Source organism: Myotis davidii, unplaced genomic scaffold, assembly GCF_000327345.1.
Source record: "Myotis davidii unplaced genomic scaffold, ASM32734v1 scaffold993, whole genome shotgun sequence".
NCBI lineage: Eukaryota > Metazoa > Chordata > Mammalia > Chiroptera > Vespertilionidae > Myotis > Myotis davidii.
Genome location: NW_006285483.1, coordinates 1046062 through 1067534, shown reverse-complemented (window position 1 = coordinate 1067534; position 21473 = coordinate 1046062). Strand labels below are relative to the sequence as shown.

The window sequence follows — 21473 nt, the reverse complement described above, 5'->3', positions numbered from 1 at the left end:
ATGCACCTTTGTGTTAAGTCTACCCATGTTTTTACGACTGAAAAGCTTCTCTGGATAAATATTTCAGATGTGCAGCAGGGGAGTGCAGCCTCATGTGACATTTGGTTCAGGTTAAGGTCAGTCTGTGGCATCATAATTGAGTGAGACAATTTTGTCAGTGGCTACTGGCAGCTTCTAGGGGAAGTTGGCATTGGAAGTCATGCAAGTGTAAAATAAGAGGTTGTTCTCCAGTTAAGAGTGGCTGGCTAGGTAAATGGAGTGTGTGCGTGTGGCCAGGAGAGGCCCGTCCCGCCTTCCTACCACATTAGTCACTAATGGACGTGTGCGGCCTCAGTAGGCACAGGGATGAGGGAAGGAATAGCTTTCTTCCGAGCGTGAAGTGAGTGGAGAGGTCCTCCATTGCTCCTTAGCGTCCTGCTCCCAGGGGACTGCGTCTGGAGGAAGAGGTCATTTCCACTTCTTATGATGGAGAGAACATTGACTGTGGACAGACTCCTGGCTGGAGGAGGCCGCTTCCCTGGCCCGTTTACAAACAGCATCCTCCTGCACCTCAGCTCAGGACAGCCAAGGAGAGAGAGGCAGGCCGGTGATCCTGCGAGGTGGCTTTGAAACCTCCTCTATATTCTGCAGGCTCAGCAGGACCTAGTTTATGTGGGGTGGATGATAAAATCTGCAGCGCCCTTGAGAGAAGAAAGTGTAGCAACGTTCAGAGGCCGTGTGCTGCCTCTGAAGGGTTGACATGCAATCCGCTCAGTGTTTGGGAATGGCTTAATACCGTCACTTTTTGTTGGTCCCTCACACAGTCCTAGATCCTGTGTGCTGTGGCTCTCAAGTGCAGCCTGGCTGAGTCTAGACCCCAGCTTTGCACCAAGAAGTGACTCTAATCCTTGTGGTTACTGGTCAGGAAAGACATTTAGCGGTAGGCCTCCATTAGCCATGCTGTGTTCTTTTTTCCTAGATAATTTGCTTTTTTAATCTTAATCCTAAAAAAGGAGATTCTGGGACTAAAAATTTGAAGACACTGTGATACTACCTAACTGGATGATGTAATTCTTTTGTTTCCCCCAGAGCAGCGATTTTCAACCTTTTTCATTTCATGACACACCCCAAAAAAATACTAATTACCTACCTCTTTTTGCTCCAAAGTGACTTCTTAAAAATCAGGTGCCTATAACTTGTATGTAAGGATTTCTGGTACCAAGAATTGACCAATAAGATGCAACTCTATTATATGGCCTATATATTTATGGTTCAGGGCAGGGCATTCACACAGGATGGCTGTTGTTATTTTATTTTTTTTTTTTTACAATCTAAGGGAAAAGAGGTCAGTGCCCCTGACTAAACAGTCAGGTACTGCATGTTTCAAAAATTCTTGTGGCTCACCAGTTGAAAATCACTGCCTTAGAGGAATCCACTACCATGAGTTAGGGGATTCTGAGTCCCTGGGACAGTCCCGTCATAGGGTATGGTTCGTAGTTTTCCTGCAGCAGAAGGGAAGCATCACTGCAGCTCCCTGAAAGGTAGGTTTCAATCAAACAGGGCACACGTTTGTTTCTTGGGCACGCTTTCTCTCTTAATTTTAGATCCACAGTCTGAGGGTTTTCAAACTGACTGATCCCACCCCCTGCCTAATAGTAAAAATTGAGATTGGAACTCTGCATGGAGCAATTCTAATGGGTCCTAAAACATGAGTTTAGAATCTCAAACTTTTTGGATCCCAGCTTTGCCACTTACTGGTGCAGACATATTGTTTAAGCCTCTATTTCCTCATGTGTAAGACAGGGTTCCATGAGGCTTAAATAACATAAGTAAAGTGTGGAACACAATGACTGGCATTCAGTAGACAGTGTATGTCCGTTTCTTTCTCTCTCAGCACAGCTTGTTAGAAGGTAAGAAAATAAAGTAACATAGACTAAGAGTTAAAGAGGTACAACTTAACACATTAAGCGCCAGCCTGTTTTGTCTTCCGGACAGAAAGTATAGTGTCAGTCACCGGTGACTGACTGGGCGCTTAAGGTGTTAATGATCTTGGCAGGAGGGTGGTGGTTCAAGAACATAGTAGATTATCAGTAACTGACCTTTGTTTTGGCATGCTCTAACTTATCCACAACCCAAGATGCCAGAGCACCTCCTTACTCTCCAGATATCTACCCATTTATTCTTATTCTGGATTTCCCCCAATCCCAAGGCCTCGCCTCAAGTTACCCATGGTCTGTGTATCACACTTCTGATTTAGGGCCAGGGAGGCAGGAGGTGAGGCAGAACCTGAGACTGGAGTGGCCTCAGGAGACCCCAGCCTACATGGCTGTTGTACTCCAAAGCCTCCGGAAAAAATCACATTGCTGGAGGTGTCTCCAGGCTGCTCATGGGTGAGTTATCTGTGGGGCATGGTCATCAGGGCTCACATCCATCAGGCTGTGCCCGGGTTGCTCCCTGGCCCTGCTGTACCACTGAGTAAAGAGAACTTCACAGCTATTAGTAGGTTAGAAATGAAACTTTTCAAACAGGTCATTTAGATTTTGTAAGATAGACTAATTACTACACACAATTAGTGAGGCTGAGTAGTGCTAGAGATACTTATCCGCTGATGCAGAGAGTGATAAAGTGCCTACTGAACATTATTGTAAGACCACTGTAGGGATGTTTAATAATCGATATTTTATTGGTTTTAATGTTCTGGTTGGGATGAGTGTCAGCCCTGTTGTGAGGTTAACCGCCCAGCATTTCACACTTGTTTAAAGTCAACACCTGGACACCAGGAATAATGAGCCACATTTTCATAATTTTCAGAGAGAAATGACAATGTCTTATTTTTTTCTGGGACTAGAGCTGGCACACTGTTCTGAGAGGGCAGACAACTCTAGACTCCCTGCCCCAGCAGGAGAGACCCTTGCTTTTCCCCAGGGAAGGAAGTTAGCTCACAACATCCTCCCAAGTCTGTGACGGGAAAACCTATGGGTGCTTAAGTTTGTTTATTCTTACTAAAAGTGCAGCTGAATCAGATCTGCGACCCCTCTGCCTTTGTGTACCAGCGCCACGAGCTGAACTTAAGTGGGGTTGGCCTGTTGGCTGTCATCCACTTGTTCTACTGTGAACAGATCATTCATAGAAGGACGTTTGCAAAGGGGAGACTTCAGAGCAACAGTTCTAACACTTGGGATGTGTTGCCCTTGTCCTGTCGAGGAATGTGTTTTTGTTGAATTTGAACACCTAGCACATTCTGTGGCTGCACGAGGAGAAGACAGAGGGGTTTTCTCAAGAGGGTAGCTGGCTCTTCAGTGTGGTGTCTGAGCATCGTTAGAAGCAGGCATCTTGTTAGCTAATACATTACACCAATCAAGGAGCATTATCTTAAGCCACAATTAATCTGCTCCCTGGCATATGTTGATAGGAAAGCATCATGCTGTTTCTTAATTAAAAGCAAACGGATTAAAAATGATTAATAAGAGTATTAAATATTCTCCTAAATGAAAGGCTTTGGGGTTCTTGGCTAAACCTAGTTGTTGTTTTTTCCATACAGAAATCCAAGCAGTAGTCATTGTTTTAGTTTTTCCTACCTCCAGAGCTCCATAAGTGGGGGCACGTTGTGAGGGCTTTGAGCCACGGAGCAAAGTCTAAATTTCCAGCGATGGAGATGTCAGAGTTCAGGGGTGCAGGAGTTAGGACCGTGTCCGGGGAACATGTCAACACTTCCTTTCCTCCCAAATAAAATGCTTTTCTGCCCCTTAGGCTCCAAGGTGTGTCAGCCTCTGTTTCCTCATGTGTAAGATGAGGGGGAAGGCTCGCTCAGGTCGCACCGTCGTGGCCACACCACCCTGACTAGGAGACCTGATCTTTCTATCAGTGATTATAGAGATGGGCAAAGAGCTAGAAAAGGCACATTGCTGGTCCTGGGGCTCCCAGGCCTTCAGCTGTGAAGGATTCTAAGAATTGTTGGAAATGTGGAGTCAATTACACGACATATAATAAATAACCAGTCACATCTGACTTGCCAGCTAAGTTAGAGATGGGTAGTGAGTCTGAAAAGAAACCATTATTTTTAAAGGCACAAAATAGGAAGTTAGAAATCAGGGCTGGTTCTCCCTGCACGTGGCCTCCTGAATGTGTGATGCAGGCACAACTGTGGTACACCCCAGTTTCCTGAGCCTGAGTCCCTAATGCATCCACCTATTAAACTACAGCACCAAACTCATTGTCATTCTGACTTTGACTTCGTTAGTGATAACAGAGAAGGATAGCGCACCTTTAAATGACGAGCTTTGTGTTTAATTACCCAAACAAAATGACATAAATATGAATGAGCCCTAATGGTGGTACTTGGTTTTCCGGAAACCATTAACAAAACGATTCCTAAATGATTTGTAAAGAAAATGAGAGGAGAAGAGCAGGCTATTAGGTTTCTAACACACTCCTGAATTATTATGTAGTCAACTACCTAGGAAATACTCGGCTAAATGATCTTGAAAAAAAAAGTGTTTGTTGGGTTACAGACGTCTTGACCATTTGAAATAGGCTCTTCGAGAGTAAAAGCGGTTTGACCCGGTGCCTGTCCCCGTGCGGCAGGTCCTTCCTCCATGCCAGACGGCCACAACCAGGCAGCAGCTCCTGGGCCTCAGCTCCTCAGAAAGGACACATGTCATTTCCAAACACCAAACAGCCAGCCTTTCCCACTCAATCGGCACTTTACTAAAAATTGGGCTTCTGACTAGTCTCCTCAGCCTTTGTGGACTCGGTAGAGACCTAGAGTGACAGGCCAGCGCCAGAATGTAGGCACTGATGCCCCTAGAGCAGTGGTTCTCAACCTTCCTAATGCCGCGACCCTTTAATACAGTTCCTCATGTTGTGGTGACCCCCAACCATGAAATTATTTTCGTTGCTACTTCATAACTAATTTTGCTACTGTTATGAATCGTAATGTAAATATCTGATATGCAGGATGTATTTAGGCGACCTCTGTGAAAGGGTCATTCGACCCCCAAAGGGGTCGCGACCCACAGGTTGAGAATCACTGCCCTAGAGGGACCCCGTGGATGCTCCCTATCTCCATCCGTGTCCAGAGAAGGAAGGGGAGGGTGAGGACAGCGCCTGTCTCAAGGCCTGGTGTCTCCTTATTCTACAATGTCAACAGTAACAGAATCCATCCTCCAAGTGTCAAACAATTAGGGGGTCCGGCCTGGCCCTGGTGTTGACCGGGTTCATCTGTTTACAGGCCTACATTTGGGACAACAACAAGGACCTGGTTGAGTGGCTGGAGAAACAGCTGACAGAGGAGGACGGCGTTCGCTCAGTAATAGAGGAAAACATCAAATACATCAGCAGAGACTATGTCCTCAAGCAGATCCGCAGGTGAGCCGCAGTGGGGGCTCCTCTAGAAGAGGGGCTCACCTCTTGGAATAAAAGATTTAAGAACAAATCAGGAGATGGTGACGCCTACAATCTTTGTGGCCTCTCTCTGCCAGAGACCGCTGTAGTGACCCACAGATAAGACAGCCCTCCAGCACGGTCCCTCCTCACCTAGCTGCAGACTTAGTTCATTGTGCCCGGAGGCAGGTGCTCCGACGGGGTGAAAGATTCTGGGAAGAAAGTGATGGCACGCAGTTTCCTGGGGAGCCACCGCCTCTCTCCTCCTGCAGGCTCTCCATTGCAGGGGGTAGAGGGTGAAACTGCGGGAACATCTTTTAAAGTGTTTTATTTGGAAGCATTTTACTTACAGAAAAGTTTAAAACTAAAAACAGTGCAAAGAACAAATCTGTGCCCAGATGCACTGTTTACATTTTACCCCATTGGCTGTATCGCTGGTGAGGGTGCCTGCTCTCCTCTCTGATCCATACGTAGAGCTGCTCGTTCTCGGCTGTTCCCTGATTAGACTCAGATCGTATGTGCTCAGCCAGAACAGCACGTATGTGGGGAGGTGGCCTTCACGGGGCCCACATCTGGAGCTGCATGATGCCATCTGCCCCTCGTGTTCATTTCGACCATCCGGTCACGATGTTACTTAGTTTCTCCACTTTTTATCACTGATTTTCCCCTTGTACCCAGAGAGCAGTCTGTGGGGAGACACTTCAAGGCTATGCACGTGTCCTGTACTCATCAGACATTTCACCTGGATTTAGCCTCCGTGGATGCTTCTTGCTTGATCCAGTCTTTACTGTGAGGTTTCAAAGTAACTTTCCAACTCCATCAGGACCTCCTCAATCCCAGCCACCACTCCAATTCTGCTACAAGCAGAAGTCCTCTCTCCTCCTCATTCATTATATAGTCACTATTGGTTACACGAATGGATTTCTGTTTTTCAGTAGTTTTTAATTCGTTCTTACCTTGATGTCCCAGATTTAGCCAGTGGGCAGACCTTCGTGCTAACTCCAGGCCAGGCCCCATTGGTGTTGGTTTGTTGAAGCGCTTCCTTACCGTTTGCCATGGGGAAATGTTTCCAGTTTATCTCACTACCTCCCTTGCTGCTGGGGACATTTTCCATGTAGGAAACGGCAGGTGCTGACGAGCGTCAGCATTGAGCTCTGCTAGCTCGTTTGCCACGGGTGGTTTGTCACTGCCCTGATCTAGACGCTGCTGCCTCTCTCTTCACCTCCCAAATCTTCCTCTCCAGCTTGGTCCAGGCCAATCCAGAGGTCGCCATGGATTCCATCGTCCACATGACCCAGCACATCTCACCCACTCAGCGAGCAGAAGTTGTCCGGATCCTGTCCACGATGGACTCCCCTTCGACGTAGAGAGAGCTTCCGCCCTCGCCCTGCCTCCAGAGAAAAGGGCTAGACTAGAGCTGCCTTTTACTACGGAAACCACTGTTAACGAGAAGGCACGGGAGACCCAGCACTGGAATCAAACTGGCGTTTTGCTTCCCCTCGAATGTTTCAGGTTCTGTGTGGCACACGGGGATACAGGGTCACAGAGCCATGCTCCAGCCCCCGTCACACTGTCCCGTTCAGTATTTATTACCCTGCACACACCCAAGAAGGCAGTGAAGGGTACACACGTACCATGAGGTCTTCCTACACAGAAGCAGGGCTGCCCCTTGGTCTCAGCCCTCACCTGTCCCCAGCCCCGGGAGCCTGCACCCCAGGTAGCAGGGGAGGGCTGGGGCGAGGAAGAAGCCTCACATCCGTTATTTCTTCACCCCCACGTTCAGCCCAGCACACACTAGCACTGGAGAGGAATCATTCCGGCCTCATCACACCAAGGTCCTGTTTGTGAAGGAAAATAGAGCATGAAATCGGCAAGCTCCATGGGAACTCAAAGATGAAGGCAAACCATGATCCAAAGAGCAGAGAAAGAAAACAGACCTAGTCACTGTTGTGGATTAGAGGCCTCAACGTCGAGGTCAGTTCTCTTAGAGTAAGTGGAGAGATGGGGACCTACCACTCCCTGCAGGTCACTGCCCGAGAGGCCAGTGTGGGGAAGGCTGCCCTCTGTCACTCATGGGAAGTAGTCTCTCATTTTAGGACTTGGGAGGTGTCACTGTTAAGCCTGGAGCGATGGTAGTCACAGAGGTTAGTAGTGCCTGCAGAGTCACTGTCTCCATTTCCAGGGCAACAGGTCTCCCCACCGCTGCTGACAGGACCCCTGCGGACACCTATGCTCTCAGCACCAGGACCCCAGAATCCACATGACCTTGAGATTACCTACGCCTCCCTCTTGGTGCTGCAGTCTTCCAGGCTCACGGGGCCCTACGCGCAAGGGCCCCTCATGGGTGGTGGAGAACGCTTGTTTTTGTCAACAACCAGTTTATTTAAGGAGAGAGCTTACTGATTCCCCCGTTGGTATTCCTAAAGCAAGAGTGGCAGGTGATCAGGCTGGTGTAGCATCCGTTCCTACAGAGCAGCTAATTGCATTTGTCACTGGTGACCAAGGAGGAAATTCACTGAGACATCTTAGAAGCACTGATATGAATACTTGTGTACAGCCTCCAGCTTTGAGCCTTAACGCTGTAGTTCACAAGAGAGAGCTCCACTTCCCCTCCTCTGGGAACAGTTTATGCAGATGGAACTGTGGCTGGGTCTGTCCCCACCCTCCCTCTCCCCCCAGGGGCATGGGGCCTCGGCCAGGCTGCCCTGGTACAGGTACAGTGTTTGGCACCACCAGTGAAGGGCGGGAAAAGGTAGGGAACAACCTTCAGTCCAGGAGGCAGCATCCACTGTTGCTAGTATCTGCTAACCCAGTAAGAATTGACTTCATCTCTGACCATATTATTCCTCTCCACTTTCCTGCAATAAATAAAGTGATATGCACCGGCAGCTGGTGTGAAGCCTGCTCTGCACGGGCCTGTGCTCGCCCGGCATTTCTTCAGAGGCAGTGGATTACTCTCATGTGCCTCTCCCCTCTGCAAATTATGACACATTAAATGAATCCATTTCCTCTCCAGACCCCTGTAATGCCTACTGCTCCATCTCCAGAGCACCCCACTTTAGGTCTTACCCTGGACAGGGATTTTTCATATGGAGAAGACAGAAGAGCCACAGAGTGTGAGCCACTGACATCCCACAGCCCCTGCACAAGCAAGGTTGCCGAGGCAGGCGGGTAGCCAAGTACGGACCAGGACGTGCTGGACTGAGACTGCCTCATGGTCCCACCACCTCGTTCACAGAGCAGCCTTCCCTTGTCTCATCGGAAGTTCGATGGACACACTCTGATGAGCAAGGAGCTTCAGTCCAATCTTTTCACATTTTGTGGAAATAAACCTCCAATTTGTAGAAGAGTCACTGTTGGTCATTTCAGCCCCTACCCCGCCTCTCAGTCTTGCTCCACACAGAGCAGGGGAGCCTCCCTTCCCGGTGGCTGAGCCCTGCTCGTCATGCCGAAAGACCCCCGAGGCAGGAAACCCATGAGTGTGTGCCTTCAGCCCTCTGCCTCGGTTCCTCTCTCTGATTCCATGCGGTTGAAGTGAGAACAGACACCAAACCCTAAACTTGTGTAAAAAATGGTAGAGGTCACAAGAGCAGGAGGGGAAGCACTGACCTCTGCTGACTGTTAGACTCGGTGCTGTGTCTGTGTCCTTGGGACATACAACTAAGCAAAGGGTGGCTTTCTCTAAGTGACATAATGTTACACCCACATATCACCAGGTGGAGTCGCCCTAAGCGAGGTGCCCTAGAAATGGGAGGAAGAAGGGAGGTTCAGGGTCTGGGAGACTCTGCTTCTCCGAGCCTTCAGCTGCTGCACTCCATGGGCAGGCAGCCCTGGTCAGCATCGAGGCCTCGGACTTCCCTCCTTCTGTTGGGAAGTGATACTTTCTTCAGTCTTTTCAATAAAAGAAAAATTTTAATTTCCATTGATACTACTTTGGGGTAATAAGATTGAACAGTGAGGGTTGTGTAATCTAATCGTGGATCCACCTGGATTTCCCCAACTGGGAAACGAACACAGTGACAAACGCGAGTGCCGAATGATGTCACAGGGAGGACCCTTTCTGCACTTTTTCTGATATGCAAGGCTCAGTGCCAGGCTGTGGTGAGAGCCCTGGAGGGGCACTGGCCTGCGAGGATGCCTTCCCTTAACGCTGGCTCCTCCTCTGGGTAAAACCTCGGCTGCCCTGGTCCATGGTGAGGCCGTGTGTGTAGTGCATGAGAGCTGAAGCCTGCAGGCAGAGAGGCTTCCAGTTGGGAGAGAAGTCAGGGTGTCCCAATTCAGGCCACCAACATTTGGAAAGTTATTCAAGAGACCCTAGATAGAAGCACAGCATCATTTAGGGGGAGGATGGATGATGGAACCTGACAAAGCAAGTAGGCAGCATTGTGAAGATCTTTAATTGCTAAGCCAAAGAAGAGGTATGTCCTGGAGAGAGTGGGGCACCTTTGACCGTTTGGGGACATGGGAAGACTGGGTATAAAGATTTAGAAAAAAGAAAAGATTCAGAAAGCAGCCTAATTGATGAAAGGAGCACAGCCGTAGGTGCCAAGCTCAGCACCAGGAGCGTATGTCCCCCAGCTGGAGGGGTCACCCAGATAGTGAGCCCAAGCTACCCAAGAGGCACAGGTATAATGGGTGACTCTCCACTATTTTCAATACTCCAGAAACCTGCGTGTGCCTCGGGCAGCACAGGCTCACCATGCCGGTTTGTCTTTCCGATGACTAAGTGTTTTAACAACCCAGGAAGTAGTCCTGGCTATCGCATGCCGGCCAGAGCTCCAGTGGGCAGTTTGTAATAAAGAATGGGAATGGGACATCTTCATAAATGCAGAACGTGGGCAAGCAAAACCTTCCAAAACATCAGTGGGTGGAAGGGCAGAATGATAATGGAACCTCAGCTCTGAGGGGACTTGGGGCCACACAGAGAGCTCAGCCCCTTAGCAACTAGAAGGAAATGAGATAGACTAGCTCAGAGGGGGTTGAATGATGAGCCTAATCCCAACATTGTGATTCTGTGACTGGCCTTCTGGAGTTAGAGTTAGCAGGAAGGATTGGGGGTGAGGAGAGACAAAGACAGCTAAAGACATCCAGACCCTCAATTAAGAAAAAGCTGGCAGCATGCTTGGCTGTACTAACAGATTCTTTGATAGCCACTTAGAACTTGGACTCTGGAATAAGCCTGAACTGAGTTCAAATATCCTCACTCCTGCCCTTAGGCAATTTCCTGATCCTAAATCTGTGAAATGTGGATAGCAATAAGGACCTCACTGGGGCTTTTGAACAATTACCTAAATTAGTTCATGTGAACCAATTGGTGGGTATTAGTAACAAATTTTCAAATGTCAGATTTCTCCATACCCTGCCCCTTATGCTCACAAGAGAGGACACCTGTTATCACTCAGAACCTTCCTCAGAGGGCATTTTCAGAGAACCATCCCCTTATGAAAGCAGGTCTAGGGACTGTCTCTAGGCGTTGAGCCACATGGGCACTATGCGAAAGTACCAATGAGGAGGGCTATAGTCTGAATATTTGTGCCCCCCACCCAAAAAAATTGGTATGTTGAAATCCTAACTTCGGCAAGTGATGGTATTAAAAGGTGGGGGCTTTGGAAGATGCTTAAGTCCTGAGGGTGGAGCCCTCGTGAACAGGATCAGTGCCTTATAAAAAATCCTGAGAGACCCTTTTCCATCATGTGAGGATACAAGTCTACGACCTTCACCTGATCTTGCTGGCACCTGGATCTCAGACTTGCAGCCTCCAGAACTATAAGAAATAAATGTTTGTTGTTATAAACTACCCACTGTTTTGTTATGGCAGCCCAAGTGGATTAAGACAAAAACTTGGGCCAGGAGTGGGTGCTAACCTAAAAATGTGGAAGCAGCTGGGTATAGAGGGAATGGGCCTCAACATAATAAAGGCCATATATGACCAGGCCATAGCTAACATCATCCTCAGCCGCTGGAAGATCAGGAACAAGACAAGGAAGCTCCTGTATTCAACATACTACTGGAAGTCCTCGCCAGACCACTCAGGCAAGAAAAAGAAATAAAAGGCATCCAAACTGGAAAGGAAGTAAAACACTTCATTTGTAGGTAGCATGATGTACATGGAAAACCCTAAAGACCTCACCAAGAAACTTAGAACTAATGAATGAATTTAGTAAAGTTTCAGGATACAAAATTAATATAGAAAAGTCAGTTGCATTTATATACACTACTAATGAACTATCAGAAAGAAATTAAGAAAACAAACCCATTTATAATTAGACCAAATAGAATAAAATACCTAGGAATATATTTGACCAAGGAGGTCAAAGATCTGTACACTGAAAATTATAAGATGAAAGAAACTGAAGGCACAAGTAAGTGGAAAGATACTTGATGCTCATGAGTTGGAAGAATTAATACTGTTAACATGTCCATACTATTCAAAGCTATCTACAGATTCAATGCAATCTGTATAAAAATTCCATTTTTCACAGAAAGAAAACTATCCTAAAATTAGTATAGAACCACAGAGGACCCTGAATCGCCAAAACAATCTTGAAAAAGAACAAGCTGGAGGCATCACACTTACTAATTTCAAACTATATCACAAAGCTATAGTCATCGAAACAGTATATGGTATTGGCATAAAAAACAGATGCAAAGATCAATGGACCATAATAGCCCAAAAATAACCCCTTTCATATATGGACAATTAATTTACAACTAAGGAGCCAAGAATATACAATGGGGAAATGATGGTCTCTCCAATAAATGGTGCTGGGAAAACTGGACAGCCACATGCAATAAAATGAAACTAGACCTATATCTTACATCATACACAAAAATTCGCTCAAGATGAATTCAAAACTTGAACCTGGAAGTAAGACCTGAAACCATAAAACTCCTAGAAGAAAACATAGGGGCTCAGTCTTGGCAATGATTTTTTGGATTTGACCCCAAAGCAGAAATAAATAAGTGGGACTACATCAAACTAAAAAGCTTCTGCACAGCAAAGGAAGCAATCAATAAAATGAACGAGAAGGCAGCCTACAGAATGGGAGGAGGTATTTGCAAGTAATATATTTGATAAAGGGTGACTAGCCAATATATAAAGAACTCATAACCATAGCAAAACAACAGACAAATCACGATCTGATTAAAAAAAAAAAAAAAGAAGAGACATTTTTCCCAAAGATAACAAATGGCCATAAAAAGGTAACAGTATATGAATAGGTGCTCAACATCACTAATTATCAGGGAAATTCATCAGAAGGACAGCCATTCTAACAGGATAAGTGTTGGTGAAGACATGGAAAAAGGGGAACCCTTGTGCACTGTTGGTGGAAAACAGTATGGAGGTTCCTCAAAAACTTTAAAAAAGTACTACCATATGGCCTAGCAATCCCACTTCCGGGTAGATCTATGTAAAGGAAATGAAAACAGAATATCAAAGAGATACCTGCATTCCTATGTTCATTGCAGCATTATCCACAAAAGCCAAGATATGAAAACAACCCGTGTCCATAAACAGATGAGTGGATTAAGAAGATGCGGTATATATACACAAATGGAATATTTCTCACCATGCAAAACAGGAAATCCTGCTATTTGTGACAACATAGATGGACTTTGAGGGCATTATGCTATGTGAAATGAGCCAGAGAAAGATAAGTACTGTATGCATCTACTCATGTGGAATCTTAAAATAAAAAAGTCATGTTCATTGAAACAGTAGAAAAGTGGTTGCCAGAGGCTGGAGGTGGGGTGTGGAAGAAGTAGGGAGAGGTTGGTAAAAGAATACAAACTTTCAACTATAAGATGAATAAGATCTGAAGGTTTAATGTACATCATGGTAACTATTGTTGATAGCACTGTGATATTTAATTGAAATTTGCCCAGAGGATAGAAAAATGTTCTCACCAAAAAGAAATAAAAAGATAACTATGTGAGGTGATGGATGTGTTAATGTGAGGGGATCCTTTCACAAAATATATCAAGTCACCATGATGTGTACTTTATCTTAAAGTATATGTCATTTATACCTCAATTAAGCTAAATTGATTCCAGGAGTGAGGAGCTGTTATAACAAACCCACAAATGTGGAAGCAGCTTTGGACAGAGGTAATGGGCAGAGGCTGAATGAGTTTGGAGGTCCATGCTAGAAAAAGGCAACACTGCCACGAACAGACCTTTCAAGGTGATTTGGGTGAGGGCTCGGGAGAGCAGTTGTGAACAGAAGGTTGGTAGAAACATGGCCAGTGAAGCCCATTCTGAAGAGATTTCAGATGGAAATGAGGATGTGTGGTTGGAAACAGAGAGTGGCAAAGAACTTGGCTGGACTGTGTTCATCTCCTAGAGTTTGGTGGAAGGTAGCACTTGTGAGCAATGAAATTAGATATTGGCTGAAGCTATTTCTTTTGTTTGTTTGTTGAAAGTATTACTGTGTCTCCTTTTCCCCCATCGACTCCACTCCGCCAGCCATCACTCCCCAGGACAAGTCCCCACTGCCCCAGTGACCGTGTCCATTGGCCGAAGCTATTTCTAATCAAAGAATTGAAGGTGCTGCTTGGTGTCTCTTGACTGCTTATAGTAAAATGTGAGAAGAGAGAAATGATTTAAAGACAGAATTGTTGAAAGGGAAGCAGACATTGAAAAATATGGAAAATTCTTAGTCTGCCCATAGTGCAAATGAGAAAGCGTGTTCAGAAGAGAACCCTAAGGATGTGGCCAAGCGACCCTTTGATCAGGAAATTGGTATGGGTGTGAACCGTGGACTTCATCAGCCACAACAGCAGGAAAATAGCCTATTTGAACTCAAGGGGAAGAAGACGGGAAGGAATGAAGGAAGTGGACTTCTTAGATTTTACAAGATGGGACCATAGAGCTATTCAGCTTCTAATTTTCTCCATTCTTCAAGACAAGGGAAGAGGACTCCAAAGGTAATTCAGAGGTCATCAGGGCTGCTGCCTCAGTTTCAAAAGAGGACCATTCCCTGGTTTCAATAGGCCATATGACCCCACACAAAGCTGTGGGGAGCCAGCCCCTATCCAGCAGAGACATGGAGGCTAGGGCCCGACTGGTAGTACCACTGCTGTTTGATTCCAGCCCAGGGAAGCTGCGGTATGCACTGTGCTCAGCAAAGTCATGGGGGCAGGTACACTACAGGAGGTCCAATGTGTCCAAAGTTCCCCCTCAGTGTGTCCAGAAAATGGGGCCCCCAGCCCAGAGGGCAGGGCATCAAATTATTCTCAGCCTTAAGATTTGATGTTGTTTGTTTTGTTGGGTTTTGGACTTGCTTGGGAACTGTCACCCCTTCCTTCCCTCCTGTTTCTCCCTTTGGGGAAATGTCTATCCTATGCCTGCCCCACCATTGTATTTTGGAAACACATAACTTGTTTGATTTCAAAGGTTCAAAGCTGGAGGGGGATTTGCCTCAGGATGAATTATACCTTGTGTCTCACCCATATCTGTCTTAGATGATATGTAATTTAGATTAGACTTTGGTCTTTAGACTTTTCAAAGTTGATGCTTAAGACTCTGGGGGCTGTTGGGATGGAATGAGTATTTTCCATGCAATAGGACATGAATTTGGGGAGACCAAGGGTATAATGCTATGGTCTGAATGTTTGGGCCCCCCCCCCCCCCGGCCATTTCATATGTTGAAATTCTAACCCCCCACAGGTGACAGTGTTAGTGGCTGGGGCCTTTGGGAGGTGCTTAAGCTGTGCGAGTGGAGCCCTCATGGATAGGATTAGTGCCTTATAACAGGGGACCCAGAGCGATCCCGTCCCCCTTCTGCCATGTCAGGATACAATGAGAAGTCTGTGACCTAGAGGAGGGTCCTCACCCAACCATGTGGCACCAGCCTCCCAGGCGTCCAGCCTCCAGAACTGTGAGAAATAAATGTCTGTTGTTTATAAGCTACTCCGTCTGTGGTATTTTGTTATAGCAGCCCAAATAGATTAAGACAGAGGCTGAGCTCTAAGCCTGGCCCCCCTTACAGTGGGGCCTTGAGCAGCTCAAGGGCCTTTTGGAGTCTTGCTCTCCCTGGAATGCAAAAGGAAAAGGCAGAATGAGAAGATCCCTTAAGATCTCTTTCAGCTCTAGAAGGATTCTAATCTGGGATGGTGGATGAAAGCTGAAGTCTAGATAAAAATATTCCATACCCAGTGGCATTGTTAGTAACAATAGTAATCTCAGTGGCAAATGACAGACCAGCAGCCTAGCCAAAAACTTAACAGACATGGGAAATGAGACAGCGTTTGGGGAACTTGATAAGCTCCCCACGCAGAAGAGACCAGAGAGGGACTAAGCTATCCACACATCCCTAACTGACCATGAACCTATAAGCACATGAAGAGAAGATACAAGAGGTCCCATCAGAAAGTATAAATAAATAAATAAATAAAGCCAGGGCATGCTTAAAAATGGCATAAAATTTTAATGTGCTCTCAACGCATGCCACACACACACACACACACACACACACACACACACACGGGATCAGAAAGTGGAAGCCTTAGTGGTGCAGGGTATTTGAGCCCAGCAGCTGCCTAAAATCATTGGTTGACCATTAGGTGATTGATTAACCATTGGCACAAGGTTAGGCTTAACCACAGAGGAAACGGAATCCACAGATTTAGTCAAGTTATTAAACACAACAAAACAAAAGCAAAAAGGGGCCTTCAAGGAGAAAAATTAGAATCCATAGTTGCTGTAATATATTAAAACTAGAGGCTTGGTGCACAAATTCATGCACAGATGGGGTCCGGCCAGCCTACCCCAATTGGGGCCGATTGGGCTGGGCCAGCTGGGGGGAGTGGCCGTGGGCGGTTGGCCAGCTGGCCCCACCCCCTGGTCAAACTCCCAGTTGAGGGGACAATTTCATATTAGCCTTTTATTATATAGCATATTCAATTTTCGACAAAAAATTATGGGACATTCAAAGAAACAGGCAAGTATAACCTATCCTCAGAAGAGAAAAACAAAAAAGGTCCATAGATCCTGTCTATGTAGGTTCAGATATTAGATTTTGCAGATAAAACTTCATATAAGTTATTATAGAAATTATGTTTTAAGTAAATCCTGAGTAAAATTCTGATGCATGCTACAATATGGATAAACCTTCAAGACATTATGCTGAAGTGACACACTATGCCAGACACAAAATGGGAACTATTGTATCATTCCAGTTATATGAGGTATCTAGAATTATCAAATTCAGAGACAGGAAGTAGCATAATGGTTATCAGGGACTGAAATGAGTAGGAAATTAGTTATTGTTAATGGGTGCAGGGTTTTAATTTGGGATGATGAAAACATTTTTGAGATGGATGGTGGTGATGGTGTCAGAACAACATAAATGTACTTAATGCCATTGAACTGTACACTTAAAAAGCATTAAAATGGTAAAGTTTATGTTATGTATATTTTACCACAATAAATATTCTAGAGTTGAAAAATATGATAGCAAATTTTTTTTTATTTTATATATTTTATTGATTTTTTACAGAGAGGAAGGGAGAGAGACAGAGAGTCAGAAACATCAATGAGAGAGAGAAACATTGATCAGCTGCCTCCTGCACATCCCCCACTGGGGATGTGCCCGCAACCCAGGTACATGCCCTTGACCGGAATCGAACCTGAGACCTTTCAGTCCGCAGACCGATGCTCCATCCACTGAGCCAAACCGGTCTTGGCAAATTTTTAAAAAATTAACTAGAGGAACTCAACAGATTCAAGAAAGACGGACGGACGGACGGACGGAAGGAAGGAAGGAAGGGAAAGAAAGAAAGAATCTGTGAACTTGCAAATAGAGCAACAGAAATTATCCAGTGTGAAAAACAGAGAATGACTGAAAAATGAACACAGCCTCAGTGACCCATTCAACCAGTATCAGGTGAGCAAATTTATGTGTAATGGGAATGCCAGAGCAGAGAAGACAGAGAAAGGGGCAGAGGAAAATATTTGCAAAAATAGTGGCTGAAAGCTTCCCAAATATTAATGGAAAACAACTGCAGATCTAAGAAGCGCAATAAACCCCAAGGATATAAACACAAAAAGATAGATACCTAGATTTCTACCATAGCCAACTTGTTGAGAGACAAGAGAGAAAATATTGAAAGAAGCTAGAGAAAAACAACTCATTGCATATAAAGAAACAATAAAACAAGTAACAGCAAAACTATCCTTAAAACAAAGATGAAATAAAGACATTCCCAGAAAAAAAGACTTCAAGAGTACATTGTTAAAAGACTTGCCTTACAAGAAGTATTAAAGGCAATTATGTAGGCTGACAAGAAATGATTCCAGATAGTAATCTGAATCTACACAGAGCCATTTGAAAAGGTAAATATAAGTAAAAAGACCGTGTATGTTCTCATTAATTTTGTGAAATACATAAGATTTTGAAGAATAATTATCTCTTCATTTTGGGTTTATAACAAATATAAATATAGCATGATAATCACATAAAGGAAGGGGAAGAAAAACCAAACTACATTAGAACCAAATTTTTATTTCACCAGAATTGTTTGTATTCACTTCATACAATGTAATGTAATCCCTAGACCCACCACTAAGAAAATAACTTTAAAATATATAGTTAATACAAATCATATATCAAATAAGGGACAATATGCAAAATATATAAAGAATTTCTACAATTTAACAGAAAACCCAAATAACTCGATTTCAAAATGGGCATATGACTTGAATAGACATTCTCTGAAGATTATATACAAACTAGAAGTCTAGATATATATCGAAAGAATTGAAAGCAGGGTTTTGAAGAGATATTTGCACACCCATATTCATAGCAACATTATTCACAATAGTCAAGATGTGGAAGCAACCCAAATGTTCATTAACTGATGAGTGGATAAACAAAATGTGACCTATACAGGCAGTGGAATATTATTCAGCCTCACAAGGAAAGAAATCCTGTTACATGCTACAACTTGGGTGAACCATTGCACATCAGGCTTAGTGAAATAAGCAAGACACAACAAGACAAATACTGTATGATTCCATTTATCAGAGATATCTAAAGTAGTTAAATTCATGGGGGAAAATGTAGAATGGTGATTACCAGGGGCTGGATAAGGGGGAAATAGGAAGTGTTGCTTAATGAGGATAGAGTTTCAGTTTTCCAAAGTGAAGAATTTCTGAAATCTGCTGCTCAACAATGGGAATACAGGGTAGTGAGCACGACTGAACTGTACACTTGAGAATGGTTATGATAGTAGACTTTGTGTTTTTAAAATAAGTATATAGTAATTCAACAACAATAGAATTAAATGGCATATTTAATACAAAAGAAGGCAGGCAGTAAAGGAACAAATGGACAAAAGTCTTATCAATAATTACATTAAATTAGAAAGGGCTAAATACTGCAATAAAAAAGCAGAGACTGCCAGACTGGATAAAAAACAAATCCAACTCTGTGCTATCTGCCAGAAAACCCTCAGATTAAAAAACACAAGTAGGTTAAAAGTAAACTTACAAAAAAAACTATATACCATGTAAACAGCAACCATAAGAGAGCTGGATGGCTATGTTAATATTGGGAAACTATACATTAAGATAAATATCACTAGAGACAAAACGGAACATTTATAATGATTAATCCATTTCTCAGAAGCTATAATAACTATGCATGAACACCTAAAAGCAGAGCCTCAAAATACATAAAGCAAAAAATTGACAGACGTAAATAAAAGAAGAAATAGACAATTCAACAATAACAGGTCTGGATCAATAACTTAAACTTTCATCTTAAGAAAATGAAAAATAAAAGGAGAATAAACTGAACCCAATGCAAGTAGCATTTAGGAAAAAATAAAGATTGGGGGTAACTAATAAAATATAAAAAACAAAAAACAGTGCTAGTGACCCTACTGAAATTAAATGGATTATAAAGAAATAATTATAAACAACTTCATACCAACAAATTAGACAACTTAGATAAAGTGAACAAACTCCTAGAAAGACACAAATTTACCAAAACTGACTTAAGAAATAGAAAATCTGAATAGACCTACAAGTAAAGAAATTAAATTATTAATTAAAAATCTTCCCACAAAGAAAAGCCCAGTCAGTCCTGGAAGGCATCACTGGTGAGTTCTTTACTGAGTATTTAAAGAAATACCAATCTTTCACTAACTCCAAAAACATAAGAGAAACATTGTTCAATTTATTCTATGAGCTAGTATTATCTTGATACCAAAGCCAAACAAAAACATCGTAAGAAAACTAGAGACCAATATCCCTCATGAAGATAGACACAAAAATCCTTAGCGAATATTAGTGAACCAAACTAGCAACATATAAAAATATTAGACACCATAGCCAGGTGACATTTATCCCAGGAGTGCAAAGTTAAACATCCAAGTCAATTAATGTAATACACCATATTAATAGAATAAGGGACAAAAACCACATGATCATCTCAGAAAAGCACTTGATAAAAAATTCAACATCCATTCCAGATAAAAGTACTCAGCAAACTGATGAAAAAGGAATATCCTCAACTTGATAAAGGGCATCTATGACAAACCTCACTGACATCATACTTAATGGTGAAAGAGTAAATGCTTTTTCTCCTAAGATCAGGAATAAGGCAAGAATGTTGACTCTTTCCACTTCTACTCAACATCATATTGGAGGTTCTAGCCAGTGCAACAGACTAAAAAAAAATAAAAAATAGCCTGGCCAGCATGGCTCAGTGGTTGAGCATCGACCTATGAATCAGGAGTTTCTGGTTCGATTCCCAGTCAGGGCACATGCCCGGGTTGCAGGCTCAATTCCGAGTAGGGGGCATCAGGGGGCAGCCAATCAATGATTCTCTCTAATCATTGATGTTTCTATCTCTCTCTCCCTCTCCCTTCCTCTCTGAAATCAATAAAAATATATTTAAAAAATTGTAAGTATAGATTGGAAAGAAAGGTTAAAAACTGTCTTTAGTCATAGATGACATGATTCTGTGTGAGGGTACAATATCAATGTACAAAAAAATCAATTGTATTTTTGATTGATTAGCAAGGAGCAATCCAAAAATGAAATTAAGAAAGCATTTCACTGACAGTAGCATCAAGAAAACAACAAAAATACTTATAAATTGAACAAAAGAAGTGCAAGATTTGAACGCTGAAAATTATAAAACACTGCTGAGAGAAATTGAATATAAATAAGTGAAGATATGTTCTATGTTCATGGATTGGAAGACTCAATGTTGTTAAGATGCTTTTCTCCCTACACTGATGTATAGATTCAATGTAAGCCTTATCAAAACCCAAGAAGGCATTTTTATAGAAATTAAATTTATCCTAAAATTTATATGGAAATGCAAAGACCCAGAATAAGCAAAACAATTTTGATAAAAATTTAGAGGGCTTAGACTATCCAATTTCAAAACTTTAACTAGTGTAAAAATAGGCAAAATGAATGGAACAAAATTAAGAGTCTAGAAATAAATTTTCATTTATGGTCAACTGATTTTCAACAAAGAAGTCAAGGCAATCCAATGCGGGGAAATAGTCTTTTCAGTAAAAGGTACTGAAACAATTGACATACATATGCAAAATTATGTTTTTACACCCTTGCACCATATCCAAAAATTAACTCAAAATGGATTATAGACCTAAATATAAGCATTAAAGCTATAAAACTTCTGGAGGAAAACACAGGACAAAAATCTTTGTGACCTTGGGTTGGGCAAAGATTTCTTAGATCTGACACCAAAAAACACAATCCATAAAAGGAAACAAATTGATAAATGAGACCATCGAAATTAAAAACATTTGTGATTCAAAAGATAGCATAAGAGAATGAAAAGACAAGCCACAGAATAGGAGAAAATGACATATCTGATAAAGGATTTGTATTTAGAATATACAAATAAATCTTACAGCATAATTAGACAAGCAACTCAATTAAAAATAAGCAAAAGACTTGAATAAACATTTTGCCAAATAAGGTAAATTTACGAATAAACACATACAAAGCTGTTCCACACCATTAGTCATTGGGGAAACAGAATTGAAAGCCACAATGATAGCCCACTGTGTCCTAGAATGGCTATAATCATAAGATAGGCGACAACAAGTAGTATTAACAGGGATGTG

General features: G+C 43.2%; 1 protein-coding gene across 1 annotated transcript in view; it reads left to right on the top strand.

The window, feature by feature from the left end:
- ACACA (acetyl-CoA carboxylase alpha) overlaps positions 1-8710 on the top strand; it is a 229022-nt gene extending 220312 nt beyond the window's left edge. Inside the window, exons 55-56 of the mRNA XM_015559072.1 lie at positions 5210-5346; positions 6605-8710. Coding sequence (XP_015414558.1) covers positions 5210-5346; positions 6605-6728 — 261 coding nt within the window. The 3' untranslated portion in view covers positions 6729-8710. The remainder of the gene's footprint in view (positions 1-5209; positions 5347-6604) is intronic.
- The last annotated feature ends 12763 nt before the right edge of the window (positions 8711-21473 follow it).